Below are 15,290 nucleotides of genomic sequence, written 5' to 3'. Positions count from 1 at the left end.
TCAGTGTTGCTGGGACATGCATGAAGACCATCAACACCAGCCAGTCTGCTCTTTGGGAAGCTAACAGGATGCTCGTCTGGGCCCCTGGTGCCCATGTGCTGGACCACTGGTGTGCTCTGGGTGCAAATGCAGCAGTAGTGGGGTCTGTTAGCATCCATGTCTCGCTGCTCACCTGCCAGAGATGCCCCAGGTCTCTGCTGTTCCCGGAAAAGTTGCCATCCTAGGAGTCAACAGAGGCCACTAGGGATCAAAGGGACAGCAACTCACAGTAGATTTTCTGACCAGGGGCACAGCATTCCTGAGAACCCTGGAGTTGTAAGATTCTTGGGCATCTGAAATGAGTGTGATGCTTTGTCACTCTCTTCATGTGAAAGTTCTGGCTGGTATGTTGAGTCTCATTATAGCACAGGAATCTGTTTTATGGCAGATAAGTGATGCTCAATTTCAACAGCCCCACTGGATATACACTCCCACCTCTCACCCATCGCCTTCAGAATATTTTCACCACTTTAAGAAGCTAAAGCCTGGAAGAATGAGCACAGGGGTTCAGAATGCTACCTCGGGCTCAGTCGTTTCTGGCCTCCTCCCCAGACTCCATGCCTGAGGTCTGCCAACCACCTTTCCCTACAGTTTCAGACTTGTTTACAACCATATGCATGGCTGGGGTGCCAGGAAGTGGGAGCTGCAGATTGTCTTCAGGAATGTTTTATGGCTCTGATCATCAAAAGCGAATGTGGAGACTCTGAGCCTTATTTCTTTAGGCACTGAAATAATGAATCTGGCACATACTTTGGTCTCCTTTTGGGTTGAGTCTATGTGTTGCTACTTCAGGAAATGTAAGGGGACAACGCAGGCTGTCTTTTAAGACAATCCTGGTTTCAAAGTATTTAACCCTTTTTGTATTCAATAGCAATGAAACGCCACTTAAGGCAAAACGTGAACACCTTGATTTTGTTCTACTGTGGTGACCTGCTCTGGCACCCTGGTGTAACTGTGCCAGTTGGTGAATGGCATGGCTGATCATAAGGTGTCTGCTTCATTAGCAGCTTGATAGAGAGTGCACTTAATAAACATTTGTTTCCATACATTGCTTTGCCCCCATTCTTCTTCCCAAGAATGGTGACTGGAACTGGTGGATTGTAGATTATAGATCCCTGCAGGGCTTCAGAGCTGTTGGCCTGATTATGGCACAGGTGCATGGGCTGGGCAATGGATGGAAGGGGGCCCTGGTCCCATTCTCTGGAATCAGAGGTGCACTCATTTGTCAGAGTTCTGTGAGAAGATGCTCTAAGATTCAGGAACAAACATCATGTATGATGTCTCTGAACCTTCTCTGAAACACAGTTGAACTCTGGTAATAATAGGATTCTAGACTGTTACCTTGAAGGGACCCTAAAAGATATTTCTTGAAAGTGGTTTTGGGAGCCATCTGCAGCATCACAGATGAATTTGTGTTAAAATGCAGATTCCTGGGCCCTACTACTGAATCAATCTCTGGAGCTAGAGCCTTGGAACCTGCGTTTGAAACAGGAGTCCCTGGTGGTCCCTATGTATCTTATGAAAGGGAATGGGAACTCCAGCCTCCTGCCTTGTGCCCATTCTCATCACACCCCCAATGTGATTGTCTGCCTGCTACTTCTCAAGGGGGTTCCTGGAGGGAGAAGAGCTCCTCAGACACCCATGCATCTCAGATGTGTGTCCTGTCTCCAGTTCTGTGAACTTTGCGGGTCATTAAGCACATACCATAGTCTGCCCTTAGAGAAAGAGAGTGAGCTTGAAAAATTGGAGTCATCACCAAATCTAGTTATAGCAAATACCAAGATGGCAAATTCTCTATGTAACCCAAGATTCCAAGTCCGAAACAGGTGGCCTTGTGATTTCAAGAGACGTTTGAAAGGGCAGGCCCTTTGAGGAGGACATAAGTAACATCAGCCTTAATTCTTTTCAACGCGGGGAGGCTGGGCCTGCCGAGACCCCGGACAATGTGGAAGATCCCCAAGGGAGAGCACAGGCGGCAGGCTGGAGCCACAGCGATAATGCTGGCTAGGTGAGTGCCTTTTAGCAAGGTTGCTGACTTCTCTGGACTGTAACTTTCTCATCTGCAGAAAACAAGGGATGAAAGATGAAGTGTTTGGGGTAAAATGTACTGATATCTGCAAAGTATTTAAACATGCATAAAGATGAGATTGGTGGGATGGATAGAGGGTGGATAGATGGGTAGGGATGTGAGAAAGCTGGGCTAGGAAAATGTTAATGGTACAGTCTACATGGGTATGTAGCTGTTCAACTTTTCCCTGTTTTGAATTTTACGTAAGATGTTAGGAGAAAACCAAAGTCGGGTAAGATTTTGGATCCAAAATGCACATTAGAGATCATTTTGTGGATGATAAAATTGAGGCAGAGAAGGCAGGGAGCAGAAGCAGGACTAGACCCAAGGCTGCCTGCCTCCTAATTCACAAGCTTTGTGCGGTCCACTCCACCACACTGCCTCCCAAGACCACTGGGCTCGTGGCCAGGCATGAATAATGTCTCTGAAAACCTGACAAGTGCTGTGGAACCTTAGTTATATGAGACCTAAATGGGTGTTACATGAAAAGAAAAAGAAAAACGGTCAGATAGGACGGGGGGTATACTGGTCTAGATAGGTTTCTCTGCTGCAGGACTTGTCAGAGCCTTTAATGTGTCAATGTCTATTGAAAATCTCTGAGAGAAATATACAGTGTTTCCAAAAAAACTGGACCACAAATGCTAACCCCCGTCCCCATCCTTTTTTAAGGATAGCACACTTGGAAAAGACAGCCCTAAAAAAAATAAAGGCTGTGTGTGTGTGTGTGTGTGTGTGTGTGTGTGTGTGTAGAGAGGAAGTGGTACATACATGCTCTTTCTATTGCATTTTATTTCCATAGTGAGTTCATACATGCACAAATTAGACCTTGTGCCTTCGTTACATCTCTTGGGGCCAAAGGTATTCTCATGTCAAGTGGCAGTGCTGGGCATTTCAGGGGCTTGGTTAGCCACAGAGGAGGTTCAGGGTGGCTTGAACCCAGGTTCTGCCCTCAGTGGTACCCTGGGAGGGTCACTGCCCCTGGCAGCCCAGGGACCATTTCCTTCCATTATTGGGCTCGGGCAACAGAAGTCACTTGAACCTGGTCTCTCAAGGAACACGTGCAATCCCAGCAAACAATAAAATCTGAAGAAGAAAAAGACTCTTCTGCTCCTTGGATTTGGCCAAGTGAAGAGACAACCAACTTTCCCTGTGTCTTGTTTTTCAGGGCAGTGAAGTACCATTTTTCGGAGCTGGTCAGGACACAAACCAATCTTACAGACCCAAACAAAATGCAGCATTCCCCAAATGCAGCCAAACCCTTTATTGGAGCCAGCCTCCTAATGCCAATGGTCACTGGTCACTTTCCTAGGTGCGCGTGGACAGGTTGGCCCTGGGTGGGAACCGCGTGTTGGTTTATGTTGTTACAGTACAAGTGAATGCAAAGACTTGCAGTAGCTGCCTCTTAGCAAATGATCTTCCCTCACGCCTGGGCATGGGGGCATCGTGGTAGGGCTGGGGGAGAGCGAAGGGCCACTGTGCTTCTGTGGCTGGCTGGGCTGTCTTTTCTTTCTGGCTTCCCTACACTGTGTGCTCCAGCATGGGGAGTATGGAGCAGTCCCTAGAGAGAAAGAGCTCACCAGCAGCCCCTGTGAAGAAGTCCCCTGAGGACCAGCCTGGCCCAATGCCCCCTGCCCTGCCACCCCCATTACCCCACCTGGCTTTAGACCTCCTTCCGCAGCACCACCTTAATGCTGCTGCAGACCTGGCCCAGGGCCGCGAAGAGCGGGTTGCAGAAGGTGCGGATGCAGAGTGAGTAGATGTGGCTGATGCACTGGATCTCAATCAGGTAGCTCTTAATGCACGGCACCACCGCCCAGATGTGGCAGAAGGAGATGCAGGCGAACAGGAAGCCCCAGAGCAGGGCCAGTGGGACGCCCAGCAGCGTGGATAGCAGGCGGTAGCACCAGTACTTGGAGACAGTGAAGGTGGTGTAGCTCACCTTCCACACGCCGTCAAAGCTGTAGGTGCCCACAGGCTCTGCGATCACATCTTCGAAATCCACCTGCAGGGGCAGCAAAGGGAAGCCTCAATTCACAGAAGCCACTCGCTTCTCAAGCTTTTGGGTGTATGTGTGCATGTGTCAGAATCCCATGGTCAGGTTAATCTTGGCAGCCAGATCCTACCTGTATTAGGTTGTTATTGCATTGCTGTAAAGACATACCCGAGGTAATTGATAAAGAAAGGAGGTTTAATTGGCTCATGGGTCTGTGATCTGAGTGGGAAGCATGGTGCTGGCATCTGCTTGGCTTCTGGTGAGGCCTCAGGGAGCTTTCAATCATGGCAGGAGAAGAGGGAGCAGCCTTCTCCCTTGGTGAGAATGGGAGCAAGAGAGAGAGCTGGGTGGGAGTGCCACTTTACAACAACCAGATCTTATGAGAACTCACTCACTATTGCAAGGACTGCACTAAGCCGTGAGGGATCTGCCTCTGAGATCCCATCATCTCCCACACGGCCCCACCTCCAACATTGGAGATTATGTTTCAACATGAGGTTTACAGGGGACGCAGATCCAGATCATACCATCTCCCCAGGGATTCTGACTCCCCAGGTCTGGAGTGGGGTCTCAGGCTCTGCATTTCTAACAAGCTCCTTCTTGAGCCCAAGCTGCTGTTGTTCCTAGGCATCGCTGACCAACACAGCATGCTCGTTGAGCTCCCTCAAGGTGAGTGACTTGCATAAAGCCAGCAGTGACTTAGTGGCAGTGCTACAGCCACAGCTCTCAGATTCTATTGTTTTGATGATCTGAAGAGTGTTGGATGGTTGAATGCATCCTGCAGCGATTTGCTGAGCACCAGTGGATTGGACAGTGAACAGGCAGAGATTCCTCACGTCATGTAATCTCTTTCTAACCCTGCTATGCATGAAGCACCTTCCTAGCTGCCTACACATGGGTGATGTCACTTAGCATCACTAAGCCTGAGCAGTCTTGTCTGTAAGATGGAGTCAATAGTCATCTTCCAGTGGTATCATGAAGATGAAAGGATGGGAGACTGTAAAATCCAATGGTTGATTAAACAGCAGTGAACCAACTTAGCGGCTTAATAACTGGTCTCTCCATGGTTGTTACTAGTATAGCCTGCCAAGTGGAAGGTTGCAGAGCTGTTTGCTAATGCCTGAAACGGTTCTGAGACCTTTTGTTTCTAGCAGTGCTCCTGGGCCATTCAGATAAAAAGGAGTTGAATAGAAGTACAGACTAATCAGGCCAACAGGAGGGGCCTGTGTTGGGGCTAAGGCTTCAATTTCAATCTTCCCTGCCACTTTGATTATGGGAAGGGGATCCTCTCCTCTATTGCATCACCGTTATTAAAATCACTTTCATTATAAAAAAACATGGCTGCATCACAGAGAATGAACAGAATAGAAAAAAGAAAAGAGTTTTGTGTTTGTATTTCTCTAGTACTAAAGATATGATGGCTTTGGTGCATTTCTTTCCAGTACAATGTTTTCTGGGGAGGGGAGTGACTAGAACCATGTTGCTCAGACAGTGTTGGGTTCCCTTTTCTCATGTGACTTTAGCTTCTGAGATCATGTGCCCCACCTCAGGTCCCTGATCCCCTGTGCTCTGAGGCTGAGGATCCCTGAGGATGAGGTCCCATTTGCAGTGGTGAGTTAGCAGGCAGCACAGTTTACAGGGTGAGACTCTGGGCTGCAGAAGATATGGAAAAGCTGACCTGGGTCTGTGGGGCCTCCCAGGACCTCCTTGCATAATCTCAGCCCCTAGCTTTCTCTGCTGTAGGTTTCAGCAGAGACAACTTAATGTCTTATGTGACCTTCATGGATGAGAGGAGAGGAAGAAAATGAAAAATGGGCCGCATCTTCTTAGGAAGGATGTCACTTCTTGGAGGGCTTCTAGGAGGTGGTGGCTGGCTGGGAATTTGGGGGACTGCAGTATCAGAGCAGGGATGGAAAAGTCATGTTCACTCCCCATGCTTATAGAGGTTCTAGTCTAACCACCAGGGCCCGGATCCTGCTGATTGAGATGTTGGGACTCTGCCACCTGCCTAATGCCCCAGCCTGTGGCTACTGCCCTTTAGCCTGGCTTCTAGGGACACTTTGTGGCCCCAGGAACTTCGCTAGCACAGGGAGGCTTTAGGGTGAGGCCTTCATCTCAGCAGGCAACTTCTTCCCTTTCCTCTTCTGCTTGGTACCTGGCAGCCCCTTGTCTTTCTTTTGACCATTTCTTAGGACAATGTCTCCCTATTCACAGGTCACCCTATCCTGTTTGTCCACCTGTATGGTGAGAAGGCTCTCACAGGGCCCAGGTCAAATCTAGGTGCCCCGAGTTGAATTCAGTGCTCTTCCCACTACCCCAGCCAGTTCCAGACCCTGGGGGTAGATCCTGGCTGTGCCATGACTGTTCCTTCTGAGGTCTGGCCTTTGTCAGGCAGAGAGAAACCTGCCCCAGGGCAGGGCCATTCCCCTTCTCCCCAGCCACCCAGCCATCTCCAAGATCCAGCAATTCCTCCAGCCCCTCAGCAGCCTCCCTGCTTTGTCCATGTGCCCCAGCGTATTCCTACAGGTGACACACCTGTCATTTGTGCCTGGCCTCTCAGAGGTAGCAGAGTGGAGGAGAGCCCTGGCTCTGAAGTCCAACGTGGCTGACATTTGAGTCCAACGTGGCTCCCTAATAGTAGGATGACCTTGAGAAAGTTCCTTAGCTTTTCTATGCCTCATCTTCCTAGCTTTATCTCCTAAGGTTGTTGGAGGATCAATTAAATTAAGACACGTTAGGCCAGATGTGGTGGCTCATGCCTGTAATCCCAGCACTTTGGGAGGCCAAGGTGGGCAGATCACCTGAGGTTGGGAGTTCCAGATCAGCCTGACAAACATGGAGAAACCCCATGTCTACTAAAAATGCAAAATTAGCTGGGCATGGTGGTGCATGCCTGTGGATCCCAGCTACTCAGGAAGCTGAGGCAGAATTGCCTGAACCTGGGAGGCGGAGACTGCAGTGAGCCAAGATCTCGCCTTTGCACTCCAGCCTGGGCAACAAGAGTGAAACTCCATCTCAAAAATAAGAAATAGAAAGAAAGAAAACCAAAGCCAAAAAAAGACATGTAAATAATACTTAGAACACTGCCTGGCACAGAGTGCCTGGCTAATAACTGAGCTGTTGGAGCTGGTGGTGGTTGCTATGAAGCGCTTTCTTCAACAGGAAACAGGGGCTCCAAAGGTGGGCTCACATTCCTGTGCAGTTGCTGACCAGACGCGGGGTCACCTCCTTGAGCGTCATTTCCTTATCTGTAAAATGGGGTTGCTATTTCTTATAACCTCGTTGTGAGGAACAGAGATGATTTTTTCCCCATGTATTCATCCATACATCCACACCCCTCTGAGATGGTTTGCACGTTTGTTCCCTCCAAATCTCATGTTGAAATGTGATCCCCAGTGTTGAAGGTGGGTCCTGGTAGGAGGTGTTTGGGTCATGGGGGTGGATCCTTCACCGTGGCTTGGTGCCCTCCCTGTGGTCATGAGTGCGTTCTTGCTCTGTTGGTTCACGTGAGAGCTGTTGTTTAAAAGAGCCTGGCATTTCTCTTGCTCCCTCTCTTGCCTTGGAATATGCCAGCTCTCCCTTTGCCTTCTGCTATGATTGGAAGCTTCCTTAGGCCTCACCAGATGCAGGTGCCTGTGCCATGCTTCTCATACAGCCTGCAGGAACCATGGACCAAAATATACCTCTTTTCTTTATAAATTATCTAGTCTCAGGTATTCCTTTATAGCAATGCAGAACGGACTGACACCCGCCATCTATCCATCCACTCATTCATCTATCCATCTATCCATCTACCCACCTATCTGTCTGCTCATGTATCATCCATCCATCCATCCACATCCATCCATTCATCCACCCCCCCCACACATCCACATAAATACTGATTGATTACTCACTTTGTGTAGTCATACTACCTCTTGAGCAGTGCTTAGCACAATACCTGGCATGTGGTGCTATTTTGATGGTAATATTGCTCAATCATGGTAATTATTCATTCAGATGCTCTGAAGTTTCCTTCAAAAAGACATCTCAGAAATTCTGTTGACATTGTAGATCGTTCTCTAGCCTACCTGGTTATAAATGTGTGTGTGTGTGTGTGTGTGTGTGTGTGTGTCTGTGTGTCTGTGTGTGTCTCCGTCTGTGTTGATAAGATGGATGGAGTCCTCCTTTCCTTACAGTAATAATTATAGTACTTATAGTAATAATCCTACCCCAGTGGCCTCTGTATGTGTCTTTTAATTATCTTTCTTCTTCTTCTTCTTTTCTTCTTCTTCTTTCTTCTTTCTTCTTCTTCTTCTTCTTTTTTGCAGAAGTCATTGGTGCTAACATTCAAATTGTTTCCAGGGATTACCTTGGGGTAAGTGCTTTAATTTCTGTGAATCTCAGAAAACATGCTCTCAGAGGGCTGGGCTGGGAGGAGACAGCTCTTCCGCAGCTCAGACTTGAGCATTGAGAGAGCTTTGGCCACAGCATGCTAGTTTGGGGAGATATTTATAAGGCCCAGCTCAGGCAGCTCTAGGCAGCCGTGCCAGTATAGCACAAGCACACGGTGATTTCATTTCTTAATTCCTTTCCAGAAGCAGAGAGGAGATGGGTTTCTCTTGGAGGGTGGTGGGCTGGGAGCCTGCATCTGCAGGCTGAGGCTCAGGACACTGTGTGCAGTTGGAGAGAGTGGAGGGCCAGAGGGTGAGGAAGGGGGAACGATGGTGCACGTTCTGTTGGTGTCCCCTTCTCTGGCATATTTATTTTTGGAACAGCAAGGGACCCGGTTAATTGGATCCAGTCATCGCAGCCCCCACAGTCTCTAAGAGGGCGGGGAAGGTGCAGGATAGCAGGGCTGGGCATTGCTTGAGGATGCGGGGTAGGCCAGCAGCCACCCCCTGTCAAAAATACCTCCCCCAGAGTCCTGCATGACTCAGTCCCTAGGCATCCAGGGCCCTGGACAATTCAAATAGGATAGCTGTGGGTGGGGAAATAGCTCTCAGCAGAGGGATTGGTATATGGTCCTAATCTCCACTGGCCACTGAGTTACTGTGTGATTAGGGGTATGGCACTTTCCTTCTCTGAGATGCTAGGGGTTTTTTGTTTGTTTGTTTGCTTTTTTTCAACTCTACACAGAGACGATTGGGCCAAGATCGCTGATGACACCGAGTTAGATTCCGAGTCAGCAAACCCAAGTGAGTGGCTTACAGCTTTTGCTGGGTCCCGGCTTCTTCCCCTATTACCTTGCTACTTAAAGGGCAGTTTACAGTCAGTGCCCCCTGTCTCCGACAAGGTAATTATAGAAGTTGAGAGTACTTAGAAATATTCATAGAAATTTGATGCAGTAATTTCGTGTCTATTGAATCTAACAATAAAAGTTGGAGCTTATAACTGCATGCCTATTTGCATTTCATTTTTCCAGTAATTAATTTTTATTGTATTTTACAAAAGTATGGCTGTACAGTGGACTGGAATAATAATGTTAACTGGTCCTTCACTCAGTTTTAGAGGCACTAGCCTATAAAATAGGAAGGAAAATGACGTGATAGCTGCAAAAACTGTAAAAAGGACAAAGCTCTGCATCTTTTGTTATAAATGGTAATAACAAAATCCCTGTACAGGGATTCTGTACAATCTGAGATAACCATGGGAACACCCACAACGTATTTGGCCCTTATTCTTGTCAGTTTCAGGCCATGTGTCTTACATGTGTCATTTCACATGGCATGTAAGGGACTGGCAGAGTGATGCTCAGGTCAGCCTCACAGCAGGGTCATTGCAGGGGCCAGATACCCCAGCAGGTGGGGGGCACAGAACACAGCACAGGCTGGCCCTGATGGGAGGAAGAGGTAGCCAGGAATCATCTGGAGCTTGGAATCTAGAGCATCTCTGATTCGTCCTTGAAGAGGATGTTCTTGAAGTTGACAGCATCCTAGGTAGAACCATATACCTACCCCCATCCTAGAGCCCTCCAGCCTCTCTCTTCAGCTCCAGGACTACCCTAAGGGACCTAGGCCACCTGGGCTGGGGCATAACGGCACTTGGACTTACATAAAGGAGCTGGGAAGAGACTGAGATAACAGAGGGCTGCAAGGAGAGAGAGAGCAAGAGGGGAACCTGCCACAGGATGCTCCTTGTCTATCCACTGGACCCTGATCTTTGCCTCACTGCTTGTCTCTTCCTATCTATTCTCTTGCCCTCTCAGACTCTGGCTTCAAGAAGTTTGGTGCATATTGGAATGGGGAGCAATAGAAATACCCTGGGTGGAGCCCCAGGCTCAACTGTGCACTAGCAGTTAGTGGGTGGTTTGCTGGTCTCCAAAGATCCTCAATTAGTCTTGCTTCTCCGTGTTTGTCCTCAGGTAGTCTCATCCCATCTTGAGTCTCGGCTTGCCCTGTGACTCACTTTAACCACAACAATGTGGCAGAAAGGATGCTGTGCCAGTTCCAGAACTAAGCCTTCACAAAGCCCAGCAGCTTCTACTTTTAGGAGCACTGAGCTCCCATGTTAGAAGTCCACTTTTCTGTTGTGCTCTAGAGGCTGGTAGAATTAGAAATGCCCTGCTGGATGCCGCTTGAGAGACAGATGCGAGGCCACGTGAACAAGAAGGCCTGAAACTGCACGGAGATAGAGGCCCGGCCACCCCAGTGCCACAGCTGAGCTGTGCCTTCCAGCCATCTCTACCAGGCCCCCCAGGCCTGTGAGTGAACCATCTTGGATGTTCTAGCTTGGTAAACCCCAGGTGATTGCAGCCTCAGCCACCATCTGACTGTAGCGATGCATGAGAGTCCCCCTGTGAGACCAGCGGGACTGCCCAGCTGAGTCCTACCAACCCACAGAACTGTGAGAAATCAAAAAAATGGTTGTTTCCTTAAGCCATTAAGTTTTGAAATGATTTGTTACTCAGCAATTGATAACTGATACAGTCTGTCTTTAGGGAAAAGAAGGGATAACTCTGGGCTCCAGGTATCTTCTATAAGATGAAGGGGACTTGTCTGCTGACATGCTGACAAGTTTGAGTATGAAACTTTTTTTTTTTTGAGAAGGAGTTTTGCTCTTGTTGTCCAGGCTGGAATGCAGTGGTGCAATCTCAGCTCACTGCAACCTCTGCCTCCTGGGTTCAAGCGATTCTCCTGCCTCAGCCGCCTGGGTAGCTGGGATTACAGGGGACTACCACCACACCTGGCTAAATTTTTGTAGTTTTAGTATAGATGGGGTTTCATCATGTTGGTCAGGCTGGTTTTGAACTCCTGACCTCAGGTGATCCACCTGCCTTGCTTGGCCTCCTAAAGTGCTGGGATTACCGGTCTGAGCCACCGTGCTCAGCCTCAGCATGAAACTTATGCTCAAACATGAAAGTGCAAACATTCACTCCATGTTTGTCCTCAGGTAGTCTCATCCCATCTTGAGTCTCGGCTTGAGCTCAGCTGAATAAGAATGTCTGGAGGAAAGGCCAAATAATCTGAATTTTAATAAGTGCCCCCACCACTGGACCCTGGGAAAGTGGACTGCGTTTTGAAAAACTCTACATCCGTTGACACCCAGGAGTCCTCATATCAGTAAGTTCTGATACCTCAGTGTGAATTTGTCTGATGTAGCCCTTCTTAGAGGTCATTGACAGAGGGCAAGACATTTCCAAAAGGAAGGAATTGCCAATATGGAATGACAGGTGGTTTGGATGACCCTCCATGATTTAGCTTCAACCTGCCCTTCCTGCCTTCTCACCTACAAATTCCATTTCAGATGCTCTGTCCTAATCCTCTTCAATAGTTCATTATTCTCCTGCTGACAGAGCAGTGGAGAAATGTTATCTGTTGTACTCACTATATGACTAGCTGATGGTGCATGGCTTCCTGGAGCAGTGCTGTGATCCATTAGTCATGTCTGTCATAAACACTGGCAGGGGCAGTGGTAATGACAGTCTCTAACATTTGCCAACTCTGCTCAACATTCTTCCAAGTGTTGGGAAAGCCTTTGCTTATTCTGTTTCTTCTTGGAAAGCTTTGTTGCTCCATTACACATTTTTAATTTTTCTCATTTTTATAATGCACCATGGATGCCACCTCTCCATAAAGTTGTCTTCTGATTTTTCCAGATGAAAGTAATTCTTCCTCCCTAACCTCCCATGACAATCTGGCACTCATTTATAGTGTTCCACACCTTCTCCTGTATGTTCTCCTTGTTCTCATCTTATCTTCTCGCCAGGACAGGATTCCTCTCTAGTAGACCGTACCAGGTCAGTTTCATCTTTGTGCAACAGGCTGTCCCTGATGAACACAAATCTGGAACAAGAGTTTATAGCACAGGTGGGCATCTGGTTCCTCTGGGTGTTGGGTAGCCTGAGCCAAGGGGCAAATGAGTGTTTGTTTTTCTGAAGAAGTCAGGCATTCTGTGGCAGATATTGGTGGAGTGGGGGTGGGGAGTACCATCATAAAGGGGCTGGGATCCTGTCTGTCTCCTTCCCCTGCTTGAAGGGCAGCTCGGGAGAAGCTCAAGAGGGAGGAGTTGACTGCAGAAGCTGGAGGACCTGCATGACTCTTGGGCTCAAGCATCATTGCTTTAGGGCCTGGGGGGCCTATGTGTGAGTCAGGAAAAGGGGAGAGAGAGAGGAGGGAGAGAGAGAGAAAAAAAGAAGAGAGAGGAGAGAGAAGAGAGATAGGAGACAGAGAGAGAGCACTGTCGGTGAGGTGGTACTGACCCCTCTTAGAAATAACTTGGGGCACTGTGGAGTGACTCTGGGGTCCTGAAGTATGCCTGTAGTGGGGCTAGAACCTTTCCAACCTGGGTCTGAAGGTCAAGGCATCCTCGGGTGTACCCGCTGGTGAGCTGAAAGCCCTGGGGACTTTTGGCAGACATTTTCATCCCCACAGGCTGGAAGGTTTGCATGCAGTGAGTCTGTCCTGCTCATCACCATGTCCTCTGGGACAGCACAGTGCCTGTGCTGAGCAGGCATTCAGTCACGATTTGTGGAATCAATGTTGGTGAGGAGGGCAAGTAGCAACGGGAATGGGGGTGTGCCCCCAGTTCCTCAGCTCCAATCTCCATGATCTTCTACACTGCCCTGGGCCCAGCCTCGAGCCGTGGAGACCACAGTTGAAGTCTGTTGGGGTGTACAGGTCTTATCTTCTGTCCTTGGCCACCTGGTTTTAAGGGCAGGGTCAAAAGGGGGTGCCTCCCCTCTACTGGGGGTCAAATCCATGGATATAGCATGTCTACCTCCTACTCTTCATCCTTGGCTTTTTTTTTTTAATGTGAAACATCAGCAGCTGGTGGCTCCAGGGACTTGGGCCCAGAGAGGGCAAAAGATTTCCCCAGAATCACATAGCAAGTTAGTGTCAGTCTGGGACCAGAACTTGAGTCTCTGTAGTCAGGTCCCATTCCAGCATTCTTTCCGTGTCAGTCAACCTAGCCCATGAGAAACTTGCTACCACCTGTGAGGCCACTATGACAGCTGCCACCTGGGACACTGCCAGGGCCTTCTGTGCCCCCCTCTCAGCCTCTGTCCTATTTCTCCATCTCTCTCTCTTTCTCTCCCCAATTCCCTCTTCCTTCCCATCTTTCTTTTCCTCCATAGATGGCAAAACCTGGGTGATCGAGAGGCTGAACAGGCTGGCTCCATCCCTCCTAGTTGCAGTCCCCTCTCTCCTTCTTTCTTTTCTTTATTATTTAACTGACTGTAACATAGACCCGAAATCTACCTAAATCTATATGTGTTATATATCTGAGTCTGCTTTATGATCCTTGTTCTGCAGTAAACTTTTTTCATTTCTCACTCATTAAAAATAAAAGAAAGAAAGTCAAGTAACTCCCTAAACCAGAGAATGTCCAAAACATACCAAATAACCACTTCTTCTGGACAAAATTATTTGTGGCACCCTCGTTTATCCTTTGCTATTTTTTTTAGGGCTCAGGGCCTCCAGGAAAGAACAGTTCTCAGCCCTAGGAAGGCTGCATAAAGCTGCTACACCTGTGCTGCCGCCCCCGCTGCTCCCTCTGTGTCATAATCCAGGCCTGGGGCTTGGAGCTGGCTCCCTTCTGGCTCAGAGGGATCCAAGGGCTGTCTCTGTACTTACCATCCATTGTCGGTGACCTTTAGAAACCATGTTCTCCCATGGGGTCCTCTTCCCCATCCCTCTGCAACCCACCAGGGTACACCAGATGATTACCTGGGCATGATGCATGCTCCTGGCTCAGCGCTCTTGCCCTCTAGACTGCAAGCTCTGAGACCCTTCTTTATCATTGCCAGGTGCCAGGGACCGTGCTAGACACTTCCAAACCCTTTATCTCATTCAATCCTCACGTTATATTTCTATTGCACAGAACTGTGTTGAGATTTGTTTACCTGGTGGAGGTAAATGGTATTATTCCCACTTTATAGGGGGAAATTGAGGCTTAGAAAACCTAGTTTGCTTGTCCAGTGTTACCATTTTTAGGTAAAATGACCTGGATTTGAAATCAAGTCTATTAAAGCCAAGTCCAGGACTATTCCTGCTAGATCACACTGACAAAAACATAACTAATAATATTTTACATGTACAATTTTATTTATATTTAAAGAGGGCTTTAAAGTTTGTGAAATTTGCTTCCCAGTTTTCCCCATTGCAGCTTTCACACTGTGCTATAATATATACCCTATCTCCATCACCAGTGATGTAGAGAAATATAATATCCAGCATATGAGCTTTTGTGGAGGAATGCCTTGAGTGAAGCAGAGGGACAGAAGTGGGAGCAACTAATTGCCTGGAGGAGTCAGGGAAGGCTTCCTGGAGGAGGTTGCATTTGAGTTGGGCCTTGAAGGCTGAGAGAGGCATTCACCACCTGGAGGAGAGGAGACATGCACTCCTGGCAATGGGACAGGAGTGGACTCTGGTGGGTGGGCTGGCAGGTGGGAGCAAACCAGGCAGAAGCAGCAGCTTGGGGCCAGATTGTCTTGGGTTTGCACAGCCCTGTGGAGAGGCCAGGCTTCTCCAGCATGGGAGGACCCCACTGAAAGACCGCAATACAGGCCTGTGCTTTAGACCAAGTCCTCAGCAGCACAGTCTGATCCAGTGGCCGGGAGTTTTGAGCACTTGAAATGTGGGTAGTGAAACTGAAGAATTCTAGATTTTGCTTAACTTTAATTCAAATGTAAACCCTGATTTCACTATTGAAAAACTTTTACAGAATGTGTGAAACAGTACGAATCGATTTTCACCTATAAATTTTATG

General features: G+C 48.3%; 1 protein-coding gene across 1 annotated transcript in view; it reads right to left on the bottom strand.

Moving 5' to 3' along the window:
* Window positions 1-2,881: 2,881 nt before the first annotated feature.
* CAV3 (caveolin 3) overlaps window positions 2,882-15,290 on the bottom strand; it is a 182,986-nt gene continuing 170,577 nt past the window's right edge. The window contains exon 3 of the mRNA XM_035276170.3: window positions 2,882-4,109. Coding sequence (XP_035132061.1) covers window positions 3,768-4,109 — 342 coding nt within the window. The 3' untranslated portion in view covers window positions 2,882-3,767. The remainder of the gene's footprint in view (window positions 4,110-15,290) is intronic.

The sequence above is a fragment of the Callithrix jacchus genome, chromosome 15 (assembly GCF_049354715.1).
Source record: "Callithrix jacchus isolate 240 chromosome 15, calJac240_pri, whole genome shotgun sequence".
Classification (NCBI taxonomy): domain Eukaryota; kingdom Metazoa; phylum Chordata; class Mammalia; order Primates; family Cebidae; genus Callithrix; species Callithrix jacchus.
The sequence above is the reverse complement of the archived record's forward strand: the minus strand, read 5'-3'. Positions and strand labels throughout refer to the sequence as shown.